Here is a 25,804-nt window from a genome sequence, read left to right as displayed (position 1 = left end):
AGAAAAGAGGAACCGAGGCTTGACCTAGAAAGAGGATTCCCTTTCACTCATTCTCCCCATATTCTTACTCTTCAATTTATCCTGGGAACGTGTATAAGAAATTGAGTTATAATCAGACTACTTGTTTAGCATTTGACGTCACATGTCTGAATCTGGGTTGTTTACTGAGTGAAGAGACATTGTAGAGAGAGGAGCTTCTCTAGGCAGCAGGTCAAACAGGAGGCCATTTTCTCCCAGTTTGCAGAGATAGAGGTTAATGAACCATCACTTTAATAAGCAAAAAGTTTACTTTCCCCCATAAAATCCAGCTGTCAATTTGTCAAGAAAGTTTGGAAAAATCTGAATCCCCAGTATTGTTTGTGGAAATGAAGACGCTCATCTTCTTCATACTGTAATATGGAGAGCTGATCTGTCCCTTTTTATGTACTGAGAATTCTTGCACACGTTGAGGACTGGAAATACTAGTACTAGTCTTAAATTAGTAATACAGTGTTGTGCTAGGCACACCCTGCATTTCTACAAGTTACACTGTTATTCCTTTAGAGAAACAGAGTTATCTTCCAGTGTAGGTTGAAGGTCAAGAGTTGTCCTTGTATGCCCTTGAAACCCTCCTAAAAGAATGGGGAAGACATTAAATAACTTTTTAAACATTGGTTTAATTTCATCATGATGCAGCATGTACGTAAAACCCATTTGTTTGCTGCTTTGGCGGGATAATAGTTTATATTTGATCAGTGGCTATCGTTGATAAGGTATTCCTCTTGAAAGGCCCATTGATAGCAAGAAAATGTACTTTAAATTAGTAGCATTTCCTTGGTTACAGTAAGGTGTGATTTAGTCAGTGTAGTTTGGTGATCTTACTGCAATGCTGTATTCTGTTTTCCTGTATAGATGTAGGCTATGAAAAGATGGAACATATAAGAACATGCATTGCCTGATGTCTGAATCCACTCATCTTTTCCCCACTGGGAGTTGCATAATGTTGGCATCAGAAGGGTGTTGACCTCACATTCTGTTTGCTGTGTCATGTTGACCTGCTCTAGAGATACACTATCAATATCGATCCGGCTGCGTTAATTTGTTTCTACCTTTTTTAAATCTCTTTTTTATCATTGTGATGCGAAGCCAGATCTCAGAAAGAGGGATGAGAGCGAGAGGACAGGGAGAAAGAGGAACAGTCCCTATAGCCACTCAACACAACAATGCTCATGATTAGACCCAAAGAGCTGAATATTGATCCATAACGTCATTAAGGTAAGTACTGTATATATGACGTCTTTGTATATATTTCATGTAATGGGTTCCTATTTTATTGCTTCCTTCTCGTGGAATTGTTTCGTATAATTTTGCCAGATTTGCACATAAATCCACTGATAGACACATTCAATAATGATTTAACTTCTTAGAAGAGTGAGTCAGAAAGGAGTGATATTCTAGCCACTGCAGTACATGTAACTAAATGACTGATAAGCATTCAGAGAGGAAGTCACACCAGGGTGTAACTCTCCTTGGAGCCTAGTGGCGTCCTCTAAAAGCTTTTCAGGGAAGAGAAAAAGAAGCTGGCGTTTTAGAAAAAATTTAAGGGGACAGGGGAGTTGGAGTGGTTGCCTCTTTCTTTCGTTCTCTCACTCTCTTTCTCTCCCTCTTTCTCTCTCTTGCTCTCTATCTCTATATATCTGTCACTTGTTGTCCTTTCCTCCATCCCTCCCTCCCACAGCAGTGTAGATAGTTAAGGGAGAAGAGAAAAGCTCTGCCTCTCAAAAATAAGTGGGAGGGAGGAATGTTTTTGGGCTGTCTCCAGGCGGAACCTGGGAGGGAAAGAGAGAGCAAGGAGGGAAGAGAAAAGAGAGAGAGAGAACCTAGTGAACGCCTCTTCCCGTCCTCTTCAGCCCAACAGCCAGTATTGAGTTGCTTAGCACAGGCTGTTAAGGAAGAAACAGAGCAAGAGAGGGACGAGAGAAAAGAGAGAGAGAAGACAGAACAGAGACCTTCTCCCCTCCCACCCCTTAGTGAGCCAGTCTAAATCAAGCTGCTTGTCACTGCTGTTGTTCTGTGAATGTGATGCTGGTCAGACAGTCCCATACGCAGATTTCCAAACCTCTCGGAGCTCCTCTCAGATCCCGAACGACCCTGGAGAGCCACGCCATCTCCCCCCCAAAACTCTCACCACAGCAGCCGACCACCCCCAACAGCAACATGTACCCTGAGGAGACACGCAGAGGTGGTGGGGCGGCCGCCTTTAACTACCTGGACGGAGGGTATGACTACACAGCCCCTACCCAAGGCCCGGCCCCCCTCTATTACTCCACCACCCCCCAGGATGCTCACGGACCCCCCTCGGATGGCAGCATGCAATCCCTGGGCAGCAGTCCCACCGGCCCACTGGTGTTTGTGTCCTCCAGCCCCCAGCTCAGCCCCTTCCTCCACCCCCCAGGCCACCATGGTCTCCCCAGCCAGTCATACTACCTGGAGACTTCTTCCACACCCTTATACAGGTGAGTGATCTAAGCTGTCGTTGAGCCTTAATATATGGGAGTCAGCTGTTCTGGCTGAACATGTGCTGTTGTAATGTAAGTAGATGAGAATGAGATCAGTGATGTGATGTTTATTTGATCATTGTTATTTGGACAGTGTATGTTGCTGACTATGGAGTATCTTTCAACAGCTGCTGACTATGGAGTATCTTTCAACAGCTGCCATGTCCCTGTTAGTCTGGTACATCAGACCACTGATTATGTAATTGTGACAGAACATTTCAATAAAGACATGGCATGTCCTGACCCATATGATATTTTTGCTCGGAGAGAGAGAGTGATACCCTATATTGAGTGAATATATACTGTAGATATAGAGGTTTGGGCTTTTTTTTTTTATTGTTCCCTTCATTGTTTGACTGTTCTTATCCCACATTAACAGTAATATTTTTTTCAGTCTTTAGGGGATACCATTTTGTTATTTTGCTCTGTGTACTTTTGTTTCTCTAGCATCTTTTTAGTAGATTGTCTGGCCAACAAATAATGATAATCAGCCAAAATAGACTCTTTAAAACTAAACATATACTCAGGACTTAGTTTATTACATATTTTCAATAATGTTTAGTCCTCAAAGTTGGGTATTATGCTCATTATATAAATACTGTATATGTGACATTACTGTACTAGGTTATCGTCATTAAAAATGAAAGATCATTAATTCATTATCAGAAAGGAAATATTTAGGCTATTGTGAGCGTTTATAAAGCCGTAGCAACGGAGCTTTAATCCCTCCGATTAACGACTTTGCTGGAGACCTTGAGAAAAGAACAATACGTAAGAACAACAAAAGTACACACGCACATTTCATTTCCAGAATGAGATGGAGACAGATCTAGTTGCTCAGGGATAGCAGATTAATCTAAGATGCTGCTGTTAGCTATAATTGGCTCAATTTGTCCTTTGAGGGATTGAAAGGCTCAATGGTGTGAACCTCTATTACACTTTTCACTCTCTCTATTCGAATCAGAAAAAATCATTGTCTGACAGTTGTGAGATTTTTATCCGAGAAATTGATGTTGGTTGTTCCATGTTTTCAAAGCACTTAGATTGAATCCAAGGCAGAGGTCATTAGAGAAGTATGCTTTTAAAGACAACCAGCACACTATTAAAAGGAGAAAACCAATTCAATCGTATTTATTTTATGTTGCCCAAAAAGCACATTTGAATTAACGAGTTTGTAAAAAAGCTTTCAGTGCTGTCATCTTGAAAAAATTATGTCACAAAGTACAACTCCAGGTTGACTCATCCAGAGAGGAAGAGGCGAAGTGAGAGGTTTCCACGAAAAATGAGACCATCATTTATGGATTTTCTTTATGGAAGTCAATAAAAAATGTTTTATTGTTAATTAGCTACGTGAAGATTATTGATCTAATATAAGTTTTGTAATGGTTAGATTGTTACGAATGCACTGATATAAGTGGCATTTCGGCAACGACTTCATATCGGAGTTGTGCCCTTTGTCATAGAGATAGAGAACTCATCATGGATATAACCCATTTTAACATTGTCATTGGCATCGAGGGCTTCCACCAATTTAAAGTAGTCACCTCGGTGGGGATTCATATGAGTTGGGAGCAATCAGCCAATGAAGAAGAAAATGTACTACTTTAAAATGGAGATACCCTCAATGACACTGCCCATGCTGTCACAGACGCTATGATGGGTACAAATACAAAGATGAGTCCTCTATCTCCATGACTTGTTGTTCACACACGTATCTGCCCTCTAATTGGCTTGAATGGTCCCAGCTGATTTCGCCTCCTCCCGCCTGCCTTCCATCTTTGAGGACATTTACTGTATTCCCATTGTTAGAGCGGTCAATCAACTATCTTTGACTCATCCCAGCAAAGACAATCATCTGACAAACCCTGTGTTGCAGGTCGAGTGTGGTAACCAATCAGCTGTCAGCGTCAGAGGAGAAGCTCTGCATCACCTCCAATAGGCAGCAGTCGTACGCTGCGGCAGGGTCAGGGGTCAGGGTGTTTGAGATGGCCAACGAGACGAGGTACTGTGCGGTCTGCAGCGACTTTGCCTCTGGGTACCACTACGGAGTTTGGTCCTGCGAGGGCTGCAAAGCCTTCTTCAAAAGGAGCATCCAAGGTAAGCCTCCTCTCATCCCTACTACTATATCCCACTCCGCTTCTTAACATCTCTGTCAATGCAATGTGTGTGTGTGTGTGTGTGTGTGTGTGTGTGTGTGTGTGTGTGTGTGTGTGTGTGTGTGTGTGTGTGTTTTGTGTGTGCGTATACGTGCATGTGTGTGTGTGTGGGTGCATCTCTGTGCGTGTGTGTTTGTGTCTGTGTGTGCGTCTCGGTGTTGGTGTGTGTGTGTGTGCGTGTGTGTGTGTGTGTGTGTGTGTGTGTGTGTGTGTGTGTGTGTGTGTGTGTGTGTGTGTGTGTGTGTGTGTGTGTGTGTGTGTGTGTGGCTCCTAACCAGCGTTGTAAGGTCAATTTACAGTATATCTGGCCGAGTCACTTATATGTGAATTAAATTTGTAGCCTGTCGGGAACCATATTGGGAGTATGTAGGAGGCCGTTGGTTGAAATTTTCCTGGAGAATCTGATGTTCTCATCGGTTCTGCCTCCTTTGACACTAGCAAATCACGAGCCAATCACCACAGATAGTTTTTTTTCTTCTCCAAAGCATATCATTGGTGCCGCATGCGGATGGAGTTGGGAAAGACAGCGCATGTCAGTATGGCGCACAGTTCACAATAGAGTACCACATTATGAGTCATACTACACATAAAACCTAACTGTCAAACAAGGAAATGGTTCCAATTGTTTTTCCACCATTCTTTTTTAGAAACTTTTAAAATAAGGTCTGTGTTTTGTGACATTTTGATAACCGTGTAACTCTCTCCAGGACAAGGTGAGTTTTACCTATATATTCACCTGGATTTACCCCCCCAAAATGAAATTATAATTAATTAATGTGGCTATCATAAAGAACTATAAATGCCATGATGATCTGGACAGACTGCCGAATCGAGGCAAAGGTAACAATCTCTGGATGAACTATCAAATGTTTGCTAAATTTAGTAATTGAATGGTGGATAAACAATTGGAACCATTTCCCTGTTTGACCGCTAGGTTTTATGGGTGTTATGACACCTCCACTATGCATGTAGCATCTCACCAGCTGGTCACTTTTTTTCTTGTGACAGGTACATTTGTTGCAGCATAGCTAATGCCACAGTAATTATAGGCCTAATATATCTGAATAATATTGGATGATCATAGGTACACATACAATTTGGTGTCAAATGAAAGCTGGGAGTCTACAGTATATATACAATATCAGTCAAAAGTTTGGACACACCTACTCCTTCCATTTGTTTTCTTTATTTTTACTATTTTCTACATTGTAGAATAGTAGTGAATACATCAAAACTATGAAATAACACATGGAATCATATAGTAACCAAAAAAGTGTTAAACAAATCAAAATATATTTTATATTTGAGATTCTTCAAAGGGATTCTTCACCCTTTGCCTTGGTGACAGCTTTGCACACTCTTGGCATTCTCTCAACCAGCTTCATGATGTAGTCAGCTGGAATGCATATCAATTAATAGGTGTGCCTTGTTAAACGTTAATTTGTGGAATTTCTTTCCTTCTTAATGCGTTTGAGCCATCAGTTGTGTTGTGACAAGGTAGGGGTGGTATACAGAAGATAGCCCTATTTGGTAAAAGACCAAGTCCATATTAACAGCTCAAATAAGCAAAGAGAAACAACAGTCTATCATTACTTTAAGACATGAAGGTCAGTCAATTAGGAACATTTCAAGAACTTTGAAAGTTTCTTCAAGTGCAGTCGCAAAAACCATTAAGCACTATGATGAAATTGGCTCTCATGAGGACCGCCACAGGAAAGGAAGACCCAGAGTTACCTCTGCTGCAGAGGATAAGTTCATTTGAGTTACCAGCCTCAGAAATTACAGCCCAAATAAATGCTTCACAAAGTTCAAGTAACAGACACATCTCAACATCAACTGTTCAGAGGAGACTGCGTGAATCAGGCCTTCATGGTCGAATTGCTGCAAAGAAACCACTACTAAAGGACCCCAATAAGTAGAAGAGACGGGCCAAGAAACACAAGCAATGGACATTAGACGAGTGGAAATCTGTCCTTTGGTCTGATGAGTCCAAATATGAGATTTTTGGTTCCAACTGCTGGTGAACGGATTATCTGAACGGATTTTAATGGTACGTTTATTTGAACAGTGAGAGACAGAATAACAACAAAAAAATCCAGAAAAATGCATGTCAAAAATGTTATAAATTGATTTGCATTTTAATGAGGGAAATAAGTATTTGACCCCTCGGCAAAACATGACTTAGTACTTGTTGGCAAAACTCTTGTTGGCAATCACAGAGGTCAGACATTTCTTGTAGTTGACCACCAGGTTTGCACACATCTCAGGATGGATTTTGTCCCATTCCTCTTTGCAGATCTTCTCCAAGTCATTAAGGTTTCGAGGCTGACGTTTGGCAACTCGAACCTTCAGCTCCCTTCACAGATTTTCTATGGGATTAAGGTCTAGAGACTGGCTAGGCCACTCCAGGACCTTAATGTGCTTCTTCTTGAGTCACTCCTTTGTTGCCTTGGCTGTGTGTTTTGGGTCATTGTCATGCTGGAATACCCATCCACGACCCATTTTCAATGCCCTGGCTGAGGGAAGGAGGTTCTCACCCAAGATTTGACGGTACATGGCCCCGTCCATCGTCCCTTTGATGCGGTGAAGTTGTCCTGTCCCCTTAGCAGAAAAACACCCCCAAAGCATAATGTTTCCACCTCCATGTTTGACGGTGGGGATGGTGTTCTTGGGGTCATAGGCAGCATTCCTCCTCTTCCAAACACGGCGAGTTGAGTTGATGCCAAAGAGCTCCATTTTGGTTTCATCTGACCACAACACTTTCACCCAGTTGTCCTCTGAATCATTCAGATGTTCATTGGCAAACTTCAGAAGGGCATGTATATGTGCTTTCTTGAGCAGGGGGACCTTGCGGGCTCTGCAGGATTTCAGTCCTTCACGGCGTAGTGTGTTACCAATTGTTTTCTTGGTGACTATGGTCTCAGCTGCCTTGAGATCATTGACAAGATCCTCCTGTGTAGTTCTGGGTTGATTCCTCACCGTTCTCATGATCATTGCAACTCCACAAGGTGAGATCTTGCATGGAGCCCCAGGCCGAGGGAGATTGACAGTTCTTTTGTGTTTCTTCCATTTGCGAATAATCGCACCAACTGTTGTCACCTTCTCACCAAGCTGCTTGGCGATGGTCTTGTAGCCCATTCCAGCCTTGTGTAGGTCTACAATCTTGTCCCTGACATCCTTGGAGAGCTCTTTGGTCTTGGCCATGGTGGAGAGTTTGTAATCTGATTGATTGATTGCTTCTGTGGACAGGTGTCTTTTATATAGGTAACAAACTGAGATTAGGAGCACTCCCTTTAAGAGTGTGTTCCTAATCTCAGCTCGTTACCTGTATAAAGACACCTGGGAGCCAGAAATCTTTCTGATTGATATGGGGTCAAATACTTATTTCCCTCATTAAAATGCAAATCATTTTATAAAATGTTTGACATGCGTTTTTCTGGATTTTTTTGTTGTTATTCTGTCTCTCACTGTTCAAATAAACCTACCATTAAAATGCTAGACTGATCATTTCTTTGTCAGTGGGAAAACGTACAAAATCAGCAGGGGATCAAATACTTTTTCCCTCACTGTACATTTAAATAATTAGCTTTTTATTTTACTGGACTGATGGTGCCTGCATCTGATGGTCAGTCTCAGCTATTCCTTTCCTCCGCAAAAAGGGACACTGTCTTCCAGCTGATGGCAAACTCTAATCGCACAGCATTATTTCTGCCTCATGCACAAATTCATGTTGTTACTCCTATGAACAGATTAAGTGAAATATTCCTCGATATAAAAAACACTTAAGCCACTAATAACAACGCAAGCCTATAGATACACTTTCCTACTCATTCATTACTGCTGCAGTGCTTGTTGTAGCGCTGAGTGGAAATAGGAAGAATGCACATTTTATGGCTTATAAAAGTGTTGAATACAAAGTGTTGATAGTGCTGAGTAAGAACATGAACTCATAAAAACAGCAGCTCTTTGCTGTATTCGTTGACAGTCTCTCTCTAGTCATGTTTTTGAAATCTCACACTATCAATTTTACTGTAGCTTTCTTTTAATGCCTGCTACGTTACTGTAGACACGGTCATCTGAGCCATCTGATTGGCCAGCGGTAGACCTATAGTGCACTTGATATGCTCTCTGGCCCACTGGAAAGGCTGAGTTTGTATCTTCAGACACATGAAATGGTTCAAAATGGCAACAGTTCGCCTACCTGGCGCAGGGAAGATAAATCAGGTGCACCTACCGCCAACAGCCCAAGAAAAATAAAATAAATAGGAACACAAGGCTTTATTGTTCGGTTTCTATAGAATTGTTTGGCGATAGACTAGGAATGCCTTGGGGATCGACCAGTTGGTGACCACTGCTCTAGAAAGTTGAATGAAATTAAATCTCGTGCTCTTCTCTGTTGGCTGATATAAAAAAAAATCTGTGCGGCAGTCCTGGGGGAGCTGCACGGCAGTCTCGGGGCTATTGCGCGCACCCCTACCAAGATGGGCTTGCCGGTTTTGTGATAGGATGAGTTCTATCTGAGTTCTATCTGTTCTATCTATCTGTTCTAGCTGAGCTCATGCAAACTCACATTCAAACGCTGTCATCAGTTAGACAGCCAAGACCATAGACAGCCAAGATCATAGACAGCCGAGATCATAGACAGCAAGATCGCTGTAAAGGGTGCCTTTAAACATAGAAAGAGCACATTCTATGTTGTAACCTCACTCAAAACGTCCTATTTTTTGGGATGCTAAAACCATGATTTGGTCAAACAGTAAAGTGCATTATCCTCATGATCCCTGTAATGAAAGTGTCTGCTCTGCTGCGGTGCATGTGTTCTCGCGGGGGCCTGCTGCTGTGATGAGCGAAAATGTGTTCTATAACAATGTGTTCTGATCCTATAACACAGCTTTGGAAGCTTCATCCCCTTGTCCTTGTCGAAGAGAGGAGGGTCTCAGCTTTCTGTAGATTACATTTTTCTTTCTCCATATTCACCTCAATAGCAACTATTTTACAACCAAGATATTTAACATGGCTTTGAGATATGGAACGGTGCACGTGCACAATTTGCACCGGTCATTGAGAGGGCATTTGCCTATTAGGTCTGCAAAGTTTTCTTAGGACATTGAATTTACTGTTGGATGAATACAAGTTCTGTACGGTTGACAACTCCCTTGTGTCCTCCTCCCAGAGTGCTAAGAACCTTGGCGTGATCCTGGACAACACCCTGTCGTTCTCCACTAACATCAAGGCGGTGACCCGATCCTGTAGGTTCATGCTCTACAACATTCGCAGAGTACGACCCTGCCTCACACAGGAAGCGGCGCAGGTCCTAATCCAGGCACTTGTCATCTCCCGTCTGGATTACTGCAACTCGCTGTTGGCTGGGCTCCCTGCCTGTGCCATTAAACCCCTACAACTCATCCAGAACGCCGCAGCCCGTCTGGTGTTCAACCTTCCCAAGTTCTCTCACGTCACCCCGCTCCTCCGCTCTCTCCACTGGCTTCCAGTTGAAGCTCGCATCCGCTACAAGACCATGGTGCTTGCCTACGGAGCTGTGAAGGGAACGGCACCTCCATACCTTCAGGCTCTGATCAGGCCCTACACCCAAACAAGGGCACTGCGTTCATCCACCACTGGCCTGCTGGCCCCCCTACCTCTGAGGAAGCACAGTTCCCGCTCAGCCCAGTCAAAACTGTTCGCTGCTCTGGCACCCCAATGGTGGAACAAGCTCCCTCACGACGCCAGGACAGCGGAGTCAATCACCACCTTCCGGAGACACCTGAAACCCCACCTCTTTAAGGAATACCTAGGATAGGATAATGTCATCCTTCTAACCCCCCCTTAAAAGATTTAGATGCACTATTGTAAAGTGGTTGTTCCACTGGATATCATAAGGTGAATGCACCATTTTGTAAGTCGCTCTGGATAAGAGCGTCTGCTAAATGACTTAAATGTAATGTAAATGTAATACATGGCTACTAGCAGTGGCTATTATATTTAGAGTTATATGTAATGTGTTTTGAGTTTCCACTTTCTCAGGTATGGAACCCCAAATGATTAGCCTATGATATTAGTTAGTGCCAGTGGCGCAACTTTGGTTTTAGAGGAGGGGGAGGACATAATTTATTCATTTTTTTATCCAGTCGGATAAATACTCCAAATAGCCTACCCAACTGCTCAGAGGCGTCTGCATGGTCCTAAAGCACATTGTTGGCTCGTTTTGTATCACATTCTATGATAAAACTGGGGGGGATAAAAATGCAATTTCAGAATGTGGGGGGGACATGTCCCCCCGTCCCCAGTGAATATTGCGCCCCTGGTTACTGCACATGAAGATGTATGTAATTAATCTCTATTGAACCCCCCAAAAATCAGTCCTATTTTAACAGTAAAATATAGCAACTACACTGACTGTACGAAACATTATGAACACCTGCTCTTTCTGTAGCATGGACTGACCAGGTGAATCCAGGTGAAAGTTTTTTGATGTCACCTAATAAATCCAATTCAATTTTTAAGCCTTGAGACATGGATTGTGTATGTGTGCCATTCAGAGGGTGAATGGGCAAGACAAAATATTTAAGTGCCTCAAAGGACGTCCAGACAATTTGGGAAGCATTGGAGTCAACATGGGCCATCATCCCTGTGGAACGCATTCAACACATGTAGAGTCCATGCCCTGATGAATTGAGGCTGTTCTGAGGGCCAAAAGGGGTGCAACTCAATATTAGGAAGGTGTACCTAATTTGTTGTACTCTGTGTATTGTCTAATTGTCAACCCCAAATTATTGACAATCACTGGATTAGGTTGCACATCAAAATATTTTGAATCATGCATTCCTGCTTGGATGTGTTAGATTAAATCATGTATTTCTTGAATACGTCAGTAGTACAGTATATGTATTATACTTCTTAATAAAGCACTATGAATTACTTTATAAGATGATTACTCATGATTTTGGCTCGACCAAATCAAGGGCTGGTGCCACCAAATGTAAAACTTAATGACACCAGTGACACCAGGGGAAAAGTCTGGAGCCCTGTGGAATTGGCAGCACGCACTGTGATGTGGGCTGGTGTGGATAAAATGCCAAGGCCAAATTATCGTCCCAGTTCCAACCTGGGCTATAGCAGTTATTTATTCAGACCCATAACCATTCAATGCTCCATTCAAAGCCGTGTGCATCTTATTCTAATCGTATATTATTCAAGCATGTCATTAACATTATGCAGAGAAGGACAACAAAACGTATTTTATGTAGCCCTTTTCTGCAGTCAAATGACCAAATCGCCCTCTAGTGGCCTCGTGGGTGGAATGTTATTAATATTTTTCATATTTTTATATAGATTTTTGATGTACCGATTACATGATATAGGGTGTATGAGTTGATATATAAAACAACGCAAGATTCAAGACTTCGTGCTTTTCAGCTAAAATTATTATATAGAATTCTTGCCACCAACAAAATGTTGAATATTTGGGGCATAAAATCATCGAAGCTCTGCAGATTTTGTTGTGAGGATACAGAATCAATAGACCCTTTATTGTGGTATTGCCCTCAGGTAGCCTGTTTCTGGTCTCAGGTTCAGGAATGGCTGAAAATGCATAGCATTGATCTAAAATTGACCCTAGAAATAGTACTGTTTGGAGATCTGGAGAGACCAGGTCAGTCAATTACTAATATACTAATACTCTTAGTAAAAGTATTTATCTTAAACTTGCAATCTGTGGATTGTATTCGATTAGATAGATTGAAACTGTACATTAAACATCACAGCATAGTTGAAAGATATGTGTTGCGTAGAAACCCGAAGTGGGTGGCCAGCAGAGATAGATGGGATGGGCTGAGGGAAGCTGAGGGTTGGGATGTGGAATTGGAGACAAGTGGGAGTGGAGTTGCTGTGTGAGAGATAGAATGATGGTCAAAGACAAAAGTTTAAAAAAAAGTCAAAATAAAACATAATAAAAAGTACATTTGAATGACACTAAGTGGCAGTTTTTTTACCGCTAATGCCGGTTTGCCTGAGGCTGATGCCATGCAGGTGTTTGTACACATGCATATACACACACTCTCATTCAAACAAACACATACAAGAACACACACATACATGTAATAGTGCCAGACATGCACACAAACATATACAGTTGGCATTGCTGTTATGATTTTAGTTGTCCTTGATGTCCTTTGTTTTAAATGTATTATAAAAAAAATTGTTGTTTGCTGTTTTCTTCTGTCTTTTCCTTTTTTTCCTCTTTAGTTCATTCTCTTGGTTGTTGGTGCATTGGGGGGTTCTTGCGGGTGGGGAATGGAATTAATTGTCTTTTTTATTAAATTTTTTCTTCCTGGGGGGACTGTGGGAGGGGTCTCGGATGGTTGAGGGACAGCTATTGGGGAACTGTGGAGTAATCTTGGAAGGTTCGGGTTCACGTTTTTTTGGCCTGGTGGTAGATCGGTCAACATGCCCTTGAGCAGGGCATTGACCCTGGATGCTTCTGTGTGTCGCTCTGAATGGGAGTCTGTTGGATGACTGGTATGATGTAGTTATTGAGCGGCTTCACTGCAAGTATATTGTATGTTTCGAATATTCAATAAATCATTTTTTTTTTTAATTATAAATTTAAAAAATCTATTTTTTTTCTTCATATTTTCAAAATTAATAAATGTTATTTAAAAAGATCTAGCAAACATCTGGTGTTTCTATGTCAAACGGTTTTGTTATAGTTGAGTCTTCTGTGTTGTATATAAAGTGTAATATTGGGATGCAAACTCAAAATTGAATACATTTAAATACAATACGTTTTTTGGGTTCATCAGGCTCAGGTAGCATCAGGCTTCAATTTTTAGGCTGATCAAATCTCTAACCCAACATATTCAGTTCCAGTCCATCAGGACCACATCAATGTGGTATGCCATAGACACTACAGTTTCATCAATGCTGAAATTGAACATGTTTTAAAACCATAACCAAATGTTCTTTCAGTCTAAAGATAAAGTTCAATAGGTGGTCCTGGGTAACTGAGTTAATTTGACCTTGTAAGGAAGAGGAATCTGAAATGACATACAGAATATTTCGAGGGGATGGTGGACATCCCACAGCAAAATACACATAATCAGAACGCAGCTGGTCTACATGGTAATCATACATTTTAATTCCCTCTACGCCAGAGATACATGGAAAATCAACATGTACAGCAGTCCTAGTGATTGGACTGGGGGTCTCAGCCCAATCTTTCTGTTTATTTCAGGTCACAATGACTACATGTGCCCTGCAACTAACCAGTGTACAATGGACAGGAATCGTAGGAAGAGCTGCCAAGCATGCCGCCTCAGAAAGTGTTATGAAGTGGGGATGGTGAAAGGAGGTGAGTAAGGGAACACAGTGGTGCTCACAATGGACATACACACACAACTTACAGTTTGTCTTGGTTTGGCTTGCCTCAGTAGTCTGAAAAGTATCAGTTAAGATGATAGATTAACACCAGTAACCGGGATACCGGGACTATCCCGGGACCACTCTTCATATTTCCTGAAAAAATGTCATGACAAGACCAGGAAAATTACAACATTTTCCCCCAATGCAATGTAGCACTAATGCAATTCTACAAAATACACAACATGCACAGCAGATTGGCAAAACATGTAATAGCACATTATGGCCTTCAGCATAGTTTATTCATTTCTCACAAGCGTGGGGGACTCCTCTAGATAAATCAATCAATGTTCGATTTTTGGTTTCACTGAATCTCCGTTTGAATATCTGGTAAGAATTAGGCTGGGTAAATGTTAGCTAAGTTAAGGCTAATGATCATCTTTATTCTAATTCCCTCATATATTAGATGATCAGAACATTTTGCTAGTGGATTTTTCTCTTTACTCATATAGCCTGTCCTACTCCAGACCAAATGCATGTGACTTGTCTGATAATCAATCAATGTGGTTTTGTTTCACTGAATCGCTGTCTGTGTATTTGGTTAATTGATCTCTGGCTGGACGAGTGGAAGTGGTAGCTCATTTATTTGGCAAAGGCAAAGGGTGGCTACTTGGAAGAATCTCAAATGTAAAATAGATTTTGATTTGTTTAACACTTTCTTACTACATGATTCCATATGTGTTATTTCATAGTTTTGATGTCTTCACTATTATTCTACAATGTAGAAAATAATAAAAAATAAAGAAAAACCCTGGAATGATTAGGTGTGTCCAAACTTTTGACAGGTACTGTATGTATATGTTTGTGTGTGTGTGTACGTGCGTGTTCTTTACTAACTCTACTCTATACCCCAGGCTTGCGTAAGGACCGTGGTGGGCGGGTTCTCAGGAAGGACAAGCGGTATTGTGGCCCTGCTGGTGACAGAGAGAAACCCTATGGTGACCTGGAGCACAGGACAGCGCCCCCTCAGGACGGGGGTAGGAACAGCAGCAGCAGCAGCCTCAGTGGTGGTGGAGGATGGTGTGGGCCCAGAATCACCATGCCTCCTGAACAGGTCTGAACATGTCATAGATCTCTAAGCAACAGCACTAAAGAAGTCAGTTAGTATAAATTAACATGTATGTGGAAACACAAAGTAACACACAAATTATTATAATTACATTTACTCACATATATTCTGCAGGGGTACAATTGCAATTGAATGAGTGGTGCCCCCCCCAAGGTGCGATCTTTTCTAACTCTGTCATAACCTCCTGCTCTTCCCCCAAGGTTCAGATCTTTTCTAACTCTGTCATAACCTCCTGCTCTTCCCCCAAGGTGCAGATCTTTTCTAACTCTGTCATAACCTCCTGCTCTTCCCCCAAGGTGCTGATCTTTTCTAACTCTGTCATAACCTCCTGCTCTTCCCCCAAGGTGCTGTTCCTGCTGCAGGGGGCAGAGCCTCCGGCCCTGTGTTCTCGTCAGAAGGTGGCCCGCCCCTACACAGAGGTCACCATGATGACCCTGCTCACCAGCATGGCCGACAAGGAGCTGGTGCACATGATCGCTTGGGCTAAGAAAGTACCAGGCAAGAACCTAACATGGCACAGAAATGATTGATGATGTCATAATATCACATACTGTCATTACAAACTTCAAAAATACACCAGCTAGATTTTTACTAGCCAGATAAGTAAAATCACTCCAACAAGGCTTGAATAGGACTCATTTTCTCTCTCACACACACACTGACGGACACACACACACAAAGCAGACCCCTACGCACTCGCTATGTGTCCTAGACTATGGCCTTGTCTAATCACAGGGCTGCAACCTCTCTCCTCCTGTGGTTTCAGGCCTTGGTAGTGGCAGTGACCGGGTGCTGTTGTCTCACACACACACACACACACACACACACACACACACACACACTCATAGGCTTTCAAAATAGGGGTGCAGACGTATGTTTTTGCACTGCCACTTCTTTACCAGAAAATGATGATCCATTGGGTAATTTGTCATTTTAAAGTTCATATGAATAAATAAAAATAGATATGTCAATTTTATATGTTTGCGTTTTACACCCCCTCCCCCCATCACCTCAAGATAAATGGTGTTGACCACTTGAAAGTTTGCTTTGCTCCCGCGTCACTGTGTTGGTTCAGTGCAGTTAAAAAGCACTAGTTGTTTTGCTCCCGCGTCACTGTGTTGGTTCAGTGCAGTTAAAAAGCACTAGTTGTTTTGCTCCCGCGTCACTGTGTTGGTTCAGTGCAGTTAATAAGCACTAGTTGTTTTGCTCCCGCGTCACTGTGTTGGTTCAGTGCAGTTAATAAGCACTAGTTGTTTTGCTCCCGCGTCACTGTGTTGGTTCAGTGCAGTTAATAAGCACTAGTTGTTTTGCTCCCGCGTCACTGTGTTGGTTCAGTGCAGTTAATAAGCACTAGTTGATTTGCTCCCGCGTCACTGTGTTGGTTCAGTGCAGTTAAAAAGCACTAGTTGTTTTGCTCCCGCGTCACTGTGTTGGTTCAGTGCAGTTAAAAAGCACTAGTTGCACCACTGGTGTTTAAAATGAAAAGACACCTGCAAATATAATTGTTTATCTATTTTGTTGTGTTGTTGTTACATTTGTATCGTTGTTTCATGTCCAATGGTGTTGTCACATTTCATTTGAGCCGCATGAACCACAAGAAAATTAATTGTATCATTTCACTTTGCCTGTTAGAACCCAGATGAGAACGGGCATGTCTGATTGGGCTTGCTGTAGCGCAGCCTCTGACTCGGAGTAACCTTTCATCAGCCTACCAAAGGTTGCACCTTAGCAGAAAACTGCATGTCCGGTAGCTCGCAGGCTGTCAATGAGTAGCTCGCAAGTAGATAGTGAAAAATATAAATCTGTTAAATAATCCCCCCCAAGCTGTTTACCGGCATTTAACACCATTTGCATTTTTGCCATCTCTGTTTTCCCAACTTCAATTGGTTAAATCATATTGTTAAAATGTTTTCATTCATTTGCAAAAGTAACAGTCCTGTCCAAGCCCCATTTGCCTGGCCAACTAGCCAAATGCTAGGCCACGCACACGGACCTTAGTTTCTTCTCGGCAATGAGTCTGGATCTGATTACCTTTCTGACCCTCCACCAGATGCAAACACATTCGGAGCTGTCTGATTGGTCCAGAATCCGATTGGTTGGGCCAGAGCCAGAACACACTTGGGTAAATTGGTAGTTTGGAAATTCGTCATTGGCTTTGATACTCTAATTGGTTAGAGGTGATACAATCAATGATGACTTTGTTTTTTACAACGCCCCATGTGCCCCGCATCACCACAAACTACTTTAATGTGGCAGTCTCAGACTAAAGTGTGTAGCAATTAGCGAACTACAGAGCAGCTGAAGAATTTAGTGTGTCGTCAGGCTAGAACCCCCATATCCGCTTCGCAGTTACAATGTAGCCAAGCTGTGTCTGTATGTGCCAAATGAAAAAGCACAGGATATTTATATTTTAATGAAACAGCTCTGGATTGGTAAGTAATATCGACCAAATAAGCCATTTATACCCTGTTTTTATCAAATATGTATGCTGCTGAGACGAGTCAATTAAAAAAAAATATGTCAACAGTGCAACAACGGGCGCCAAAAAAAGTCAATGTCTGAGGAAAAGCTGAACGGTCAATTAATGTGATTGCTGAGATTACACTTTTATTGTTCCTCATACTTTTCATGATGATTCTGTTTCTTTACAATGTGTTGTCAAATATGTAACTTACTCTCAGTGATTGTTGATCTAAAGGACACTATTAAACAGAATGACAATTAAAACAATTATTGGAAAATAATCTGTAGTCCTGCAGACTACAGATTTGTTCAAATGTAAAACACTTATTTTCTCTCATCTTAAAAATGCAAGATTCTCAAGGTAGGCTCCAGAAGTCAGATTTTTGTTCAAAATGTGTGATTTTTTAAGAACCAAAATGCAATTACATTGTGTATGCATTGCTGTTTCTGTTCATAAAATGTGGCCTACACAATAACAAAATATGCAGGCTGTATATGAGTAGCTTGCAATTTCTTTGGGGGGTAGGAAGTAGCTTTTCTGAAAGAAAAGGTTGGAGAACCTGGCTCTAGTCCAAACTGTTCAATATGACCCATATTAATGGAGCTACATTTTATTCTTTCTATTGCAGATTTGGGGCCGTCATTTATGGATATAGCTGCCAAACAAATACAAATTTGATAATCACTTTTGCTATATTATTTTTATGTGAACGAAATCAATGACAAAATTTAAATGCAAAACTGCAGTTTGCATTTTCAAGTTGACAGTTCTTGTTCAGATAACACTATTGAGAAAGAATTGTTAAAAGTTAAATCAAAGTTCACATTTGTAATTGTACTACATCATTGTGATTGCATTATTTGTGACAAAACAATATGATAACTTAATGTGCAATTTAACAATGCTTTTTCTTAAACCTACCAAGTACAACGTTCAAATAAAAATTATTATTAGGTAAAACATGTAGTTTATTCCTCCCCTGCGTTTTCCTGGCCACATTCTTATTTTAAAAAAAGAAAATGTACCCCCTTTTTCTCCCCGATTTCGTCTTGTCCCATTGCTGAAACTCCCGTATGGACTCGGGAGAGGCGAAGGTCGAGAGCCGTGCGTCCTCCTAAACACAACCCCGCCAAGCTGCACTGCTTCTTGACACAATGCACGCTTAACCCGGAAGCCAGCCGCACCAGTGTGTCGGAGGAAACACCGTACACCTGGCGACTGTGTCAGCGTGCATGCTCCCGGTCCGCCACAGGAGTCGCTAGAGCACGATGGGACAAGGACATCCCAGCCGGCCAAACCCTCCCCTAACCCGGACGACACTGGGCCAATTGTGTGTCGCCTCATGGGTCTCCCGGTCGCTTCCTGCCCACATTCTTAACAGTTTGGCCAATCAATTGATCACTGTGGGTGAGATTGTCAGGGGAGGAGCAGGATATTTGTGAGAGTAACAGAGTTGGTAGGGTTTCAGACCTGTAAATCAATCACTATGGGTGGGATTTTCAGAGAAGGGGGCGGGATGTTTGTGAGTCACAGGGTTGGTAGGGTTTCAGACCTGTCAATTCATTATTGGGGGTGGAAGTTTCAGGGAAGGGAAGAGATTAGTAATTAAAACACTTTTTCAATAGAATTTATTGTTCCTAAACCTAAGAAAAATGGTTGTGTTCTGTTCACAAATATGTTAAGAAAGTGTGGAGAAAGAAAATGCAGCCCCCCCAAGCCTTTGCCCCCTCCCCCCCACTATCAGACATAGTCAGGCGCCCATGCACACACACGCTGGGACATTACAGGCATTATGTTGATGATGACAGTCATCACCTCAGAAAGGGTCCTTTAGGCGAACAAATACACAGCGCCTTAGACACACACACACTCAGCTGAATCTGGTAATCAATTATATGGCTATTGAGCAAGTTGAAGAGACTAAACTTCTTGGTGTCACCTTAGACTGGAAATTGGCATGGTCAACGCATACTGATTCAACTGTTGTAAAGATGGAAATAGGTATGTCTGTAATAAAGAGATTCTCTGCATTTTTAACACCACTCTCAAACAAGTCCTGCAAGCCCTAGTTTTATTGAATCTTGATTATTGCCCGGTCATATGGTCAGGTGTTGCAAAGAATGACCTAGGAAAGCTGCAGCTGGCCCAGAACAGAGTGGCACGTCTTGGCCTTCAATGCACACAGAGGGCCAATGTCAACAGCATGTCAGTCTTTCCTGGCTCAGAGTATAGAGGAGCGATTGACTGCATCACTCCCTTGTTTTTATGAGAAATAATATTGTGCTGAAAGCGCCAATATGTTGGAATAGTCAACTGACATACAGCGCTAAAATACATGCATACTATACCCGACATGCAACCAGGGGTCTCTTCGCGGTCCCCAAGTTCATAGTGGGTTTTGGGAAGCAAACAGCACTATATAGAGAAGTGGTGGCATGGAACAGTCTTCCATCGCAGCATGCTCAAATCAAGCTGCACCTCAGGGCAAAACTGCCTTAACGTCCTGCATTTTCTTGAAATAGTTGGTTTTGGATAAAATGTATATGTAGTCTATGTTCTAGTCTCTTAAATAATTTTTCTTTTGTAGTGTATTATGCTTGTATATTTTTGGACCCCACGAAGAATAGTTGCGGCTTATGCACATTTTTACATTTCAGTAGTTTAGCAGACACTCTTATCCAGAGCGACTTACAGTAGTGAGTGCATACATTTTCATACTGGTCCCCTGTGGGAATTGAACCCCTGGCGTTGCAAGCCCCATGCTCTACCAACTGAGCCACATGGGACCATGCACAGCTAATGGGGATCCAAATAAACTAAATACACACACAAACACACGCTCACACAACACACACACGTTCACCTCCCCCCGACGCTGTCTAAGTCAACACAGATGTGATTATGTTGTTCCAGTGTGCGTCACTAAGAGCCTGAAAGCACACAGTTTTAATTGCAGGAGTATTTAGCCAGGTACAGAGAGGAACAATGGAAGTGATTGGGAGGTAATTGGATATGAATTAGGACAGCTGAGTGGTGGTGATAAGGACCCGTACCAGAACAGAGATTGCAGTTTGGCCAATTCACAATGGTTGGAAGAAGTTTAATGCTTAGCATTTATCTTAAAAAGTTCAGATCAAGATTTATTTAGATTTTATTTTATTTTATTAGTTTCTCTTTTAGGCCTGCAAGGAAACCTACAAGTATCACATGATGAAATATATATTGATATGCTTCAACCACAGTGGTCCAGTCAATCACAGATTATACTCACAGAGTTTCTAAACCCAGAGGCGCAACATCGCAAGACTTCCGGGAACACTCGCCAAACAGACCAAACAGATCAGGCTGAGGTTGGGGTTTGAGAGAAGTGAAAAATTCTTCCTTAGTTGTTAATTTTCCTCAAAATCTAATGGCACAACCTAGATTCAAGCCAGTATCTTACATATATGAACATGTTATTACTCCAAACTCGTGAGACACGTTTTCATTTTTGTCAAAACAGCTTTATATCGAAGAAGTGCCTTTGATTTGACGCCATGCACATGCGTAGTTCAGCCAGAGACGACCAGATAACGTGTTTCTGCGCATGACCTCAGCTAGCCAACGTCTCCATGACATCACCTACAAGTGTGATTGGGGATTTATTTTGGAGAAGCAGTTTCTGCCTATCTTCATACTATACTGTCTTTGTTGTACTGAAATGTCTAAATGTTATTCAAAGGAAACTATCACTTTCATTACTTTGCAATTGCAGTGTGTACGGGACCTTCTTTCCTTTGAATGACTATTTGACTATTTCTATTAGATTAGTCATGGCCATCTCAAAGGATTTTAGTCAACTAGTGGTTAATGTATGGTTGATAGTGGGTTTATGTTAGCCTGACAACTTACACAAAATTATTCCGCTGCTCTGTCGTTCACTTCATACAGTACTTAGTCTGACAGCCATCGTTGAAGTTGTTTGTGGTGGTGAGGGGCACGAGGGGCATTGTACAAAACAAAGTAATCAGCGATTTGGGTCCTCTATAACCAATTAGAGTATCAAAGCCAATGACACATTTTCAAACCCTCACTTTACTCACGTGTGTTCTGGCTCTGACCCAACCCATCGGTTTCTGGACCAATCAGACATCTCCGAATGTGTTCGCATTTGGTGAAGGGTCGTGGAGGTTCTCAGATCCAGACTCATTGCAGAGAACAAATGAACATCCGTGGGCTTGGCGTAGCGTTTGGCCAGAGCAAGGAGTCTGGGTAGCTAGTCAAAGGTTTGAGCGGACTAGTGGTTAATGTATGGTCGATAGTGGGTTATATGTGGTTTGACCCCAGTGTGACCGTGTCTCTGGTAGGTTTCCAGGAGCTGTCTCTCCATGACCAGGTGCAGCTGCTGGAGAGTTCCTGGCTGGAGGTGCTGATGATCGGACTCATATGGAGGTCCATCCACTGCCCTGGGAAACTCATCTTTGCCCAGGACCTCATACTGGACAGGTGTGTACATACATACATACATACATACATACATACATACATACATACATACATACATAGACACACACACACACACCAACATTGTAGATTTACACTTCGTATCTTGTCAGTGTAGCTCTAAAGGTCACAATGAGTCTAATTATCATGTTCCCCTTGGAGAGAAAAACACACTGTCTCACCTGCACATGTCCCGGTCATTACACATTAAACTTGACAGAGAGGAGTGAAATTTAATCAAAGTGATGACTCTTGGGCGAGATGGAAAAAGCATATGAGACACTGTTAGAGAGAGGGGGGAAAGAGAGAGAGGTAGGGAGAGATGGAAAAAGCATGCGCGACACTGTTAGAGAGAGGGGGGAAGACAGAGAAAAGGAGGGAGAGATGGAAAGAGAGAGGGGAGGCAGAGAGAGACAGAGTATTTTGGACGCACAGCCTGTTCCCTCCATTTTCCCCCACCATGTTCCAAGTAAACAAGTTACCTAGAAGCCGCCGCAGACCCAGGGGAACGAGGGAGAGGAAGAAATTAAAGAGAGAGGAAGATGGACTGTTACTGTCTCTCTCTGATGTCTGTGATGTTCCCATTTGATCAGTGTTTTATTATAGAGCATTACCTCTGACACCAGGCCCAGAGCTAGCCACTAGAGTGTCCACAGCCATTTGACATGATTAGTAAATGGTGCAGGACCGGTTTGAAGACTGTTGGAGTTAGGGGACAGCTATTAAGCTTACTCTAAATGGCTGCTCTTCAGAAATACGCTATGATTTTATGGCTCTTCCCTTGAACACCAACTATGTTCCAATGCTGCAGTCATTCAGGAGAGTTGCACAGTACTTGTCTCATTCCGACCTTTGACCTCCAGGAGTGAAGGGGACTGTGTGGAGGGTATGGCTGAGATCTTCGACATGCTCCTGGCCACTGTGTCTCGCTTCCGCATGCTCAAACTGAAGCCTGAGGAGTTTGTGTGCCTCAAAGCCATCATCTTGCTCAACTCTGGTGAGTGGCTGTGTTTATGTGTTATTACTAAGCTATTAATGGTGCTTTGTTCAGTATGTTTTCATGTTGTGATGTGGGTTCAACCCTGGGTCCGGCGTGGGTGGGATTGAGAACATTACAAGTGATTGACGCAAAGACGTGTTTTTCTCTTCATGAACATGGAGTAGTGACTAATGCATTCCACTCCCCATTAGTAAATGTTGAAGGGTGAACTGTTTTTAGCAGTGGAACAGAATATGCCACTCAAGCGCATTAGCTGTGAACAGAAGGATCCTAAGTCCTTCTTCGTCAATGTACCCCATAATTGTTACCATGCCAACTGTACCCTCCGTTCTCTGTGTGTTGACAGAAAGAACTCCTCTGTTTGTTTTGAGACAGACTAATCTGTAAGAGACATAAATACCCGAGCTGGGGTTGCTGTTGCAGGTTTCTGTGTTGTTCTTATGGATTGCTGAGTTAGCAGTTGCTGCATTGAGAACATCAAGCTCTTCCCCTTCCTCTGTCTCTTCCTCTTCTTCTTCCTCTTCTTCTGTCTCTTTCTGTCTCTTTTTTATTTTTTTCTTTACAAATTCTATTTTAGTTACAATAACCTCTCCTCTCTCTTTCTCCATCTCCTCTAGGTGCCTTCTCCTTCTGTTCCAACTCTGTGGAGTCCCTTCACAACAGCTCGGCAGTGGAAAGCATGCTGGACAACATCACTGACGCCCTCATCCACCACATCAGCCATTCAGGAGCCTCTGTGCAGCAGCAGCCAAGACGGCAGGCCCAGCTCCTGCTCCTGCTCTCACACATCAGACATATGAGGTGAGGAGGGCACACTATGTAGGGGAGGAGGGCACTGTGCTTGTTTTCACACATCAGACACAAGATGAGGAGTTCACAGCACGCTAGACATGAGAGGGTACTCACTCCTGATGGAGGAAATTCCTATTCTAAAAGTCAGGAGGCAGGTTACACAAGCCAAAGAGAAAATTCATATTATCTGCCGCCAGTTAAATATTATCATCACCTATTTGGTTATTCCCATAGATTATATTTCTATGGCTATCCCTTCTCACTCCTCTCCTATTCTCTATGTAGCAACAAAGGCATGGAGCACCTTTACAGCATAAAATGTAAGAACAAAGTGCCTCTGTACGACCTGCTCCTGGAGATGCTGGACGGTCACCGGCTCCAATCCCCAGGCAAAGTGGCCCAAGCTGGGGAACAGACCGAGGGCCCCTCTACCACCACTACCACCTCCACAGGCTCCAGCATAGGGCCGATGCGAGGTAGCCAGGATACCCACATCAGAAGCCCTGGTTCGGGGGTACTCCAGTATGGCTCCCCCAGCTCAGACCAGATGCCCATTCCGTGAGATACAGAAATAGGTATTTGTAGATACGGAAGATGTAAAAGTCCTATTACATACAGTATGTGTAGAGAGAGATATTTTGAAATGTATGGAGGTAAGAATGGATAAAAAATATACATTTATTAATGTGCATATTCATTACTTATTTGTTTATAATTGAAGTGATTAATTTGCATTTGATAGATAGTCAAAATGATTTAGCAGCAATCTATTAAACATTTACAAATGTTCGCATTTTGTACTGGTACACAATGGACTGAGATGTACTCAGTCACACCAGGGATGTATTCACTAGGAACCAAAAGTAAGCATACAAAATGAAACGGGGAGGGACTAGTACCTACATTTGTCCAATAGAAACACATTTTCATTGCCTTTCACAACGTTGCAAACTTTTGAGTCAGTTCTCTTTTCTGTGGCTTTAGCAACAGTTTTACCGTTCTGCAGCTTAGCACCAAGTATTTAGCCATCGTGTGGCGCACTGTTAGCAGCAGAGTCACGTGATAGAGCAGAGAGTCTATGTAGATCAATGCATTATACCCTGTGTGGACACCACCTGTGCCTTGACCAAAGTGCACTTCTCCAGGTAAAGGAAATGTGGGCATTGTATACCTTTTGTAGCTTAACATTGATGACTGCTTGTCATATTATTCTGAGACGGATGTATTCAGAACATTGATATATACCTTTTTATGGTTATGGCTACTAATTCAAATATTCTGATATCAGGTGCCTTGTTTAGAAAATGTAATTGTTTAAATGTATCAATTTAAAAGCAGCCAACATTTGTGAAAGCTTGAACGTTCTGAGCAGTTCTAGCAAAGCGTTTGAAGATATTAAAAACAAATGACAAAATGTGATGTATTTCTGTTAATGTATTACTGCATTTTGTTCTAGAGTAAATATGTTCAAAGTCTATATTTTGCAGAACACTTCACAGCATTTCAGTTGACTGACAACATATATTTCATCGACATTGTATATGATTAAAAACAGAAGTAAAATATTGGCCTCAAGTAATTTAGCTTTTTCTGTCGCTGTTATGTGGATATTTCTATGCTTACTTGAACAGATTATTGTTAATTAAATCTAATTGTATAATGTGTGTGTGTGTGTGTAAGAGAGACATCTGGAGATGATCAAACGCATTGCTCATTCATTTGTTCCACCTTATGAGCGCCACTGCTGATGAATCAGTCTGCTCTACAGTAGTCTACACACACACCACACGTACAGTAAATGTATGTGATTTATGTTCATGCACAGCCCACCTTTCAACTGACTGTCATGTACCATGCATTGCTGTGAATAAAGAAATTTAGGATCAA

At 42.1% G+C, this 25,804-nt stretch overlaps 1 protein-coding gene across 5 annotated transcripts; it reads left to right on the top strand.

The window, feature by feature from the left end:
• The first annotated feature begins 1,103 nt into the window (after positions 1 to 1,103).
• Positions 1,104 to 25,804, top strand: esr1 (estrogen receptor 1). Of its 5 annotated transcripts, none has more exons than XM_014205564.2 (10): positions 1,104 to 1,254; positions 2,118 to 2,495; positions 4,414 to 4,634; positions 13,926 to 14,042; positions 14,965 to 15,164; positions 15,524 to 15,677; positions 21,990 to 22,128; positions 22,989 to 23,122; positions 23,743 to 23,926; positions 24,203 to 25,804. In XM_014205564.2, exons 2-10 carry the CDS (start codon positions 2,197 to 2,199, stop codon positions 24,477 to 24,479), a joined length of 1,725 nt encoding a protein of 574 aa, XP_014061039.1. In that variant the 5' UTR covers positions 1,104 to 1,254; positions 2,118 to 2,196; the 3' UTR covers positions 24,480 to 25,804.

Source organism: Salmo salar, chromosome ssa06 (genome assembly GCF_905237065.1).
Source record: "Salmo salar chromosome ssa06, Ssal_v3.1, whole genome shotgun sequence".
Taxonomy (NCBI): domain Eukaryota; kingdom Metazoa; phylum Chordata; class Actinopteri; order Salmoniformes; family Salmonidae; genus Salmo; species Salmo salar.
This window is presented reverse-complemented; position numbering and strand designations above follow the sequence as displayed.

Coding starts and splice junctions, on each gene's coding strand:
- esr1 (XM_045719429.1), top strand. CDS start 2,062: ATGCTGGTCAGACAGTCCCATACGCAGATTTCCAAACCTCTCGGAGCT. Junction 14,043..14,964: donor AGTGGGGATGGTGAAAGGAG/GTGAGTAAGGGA, acceptor TCTATACCCCAG/GCTTGCGTAAGGACCGTGGT. Junction 23,927..24,202: donor TCACACATCAGACATATGAG/GTGAGGAGGGCA, acceptor TTCTCTATGTAG/CAACAAAGGCATGGAGCACC.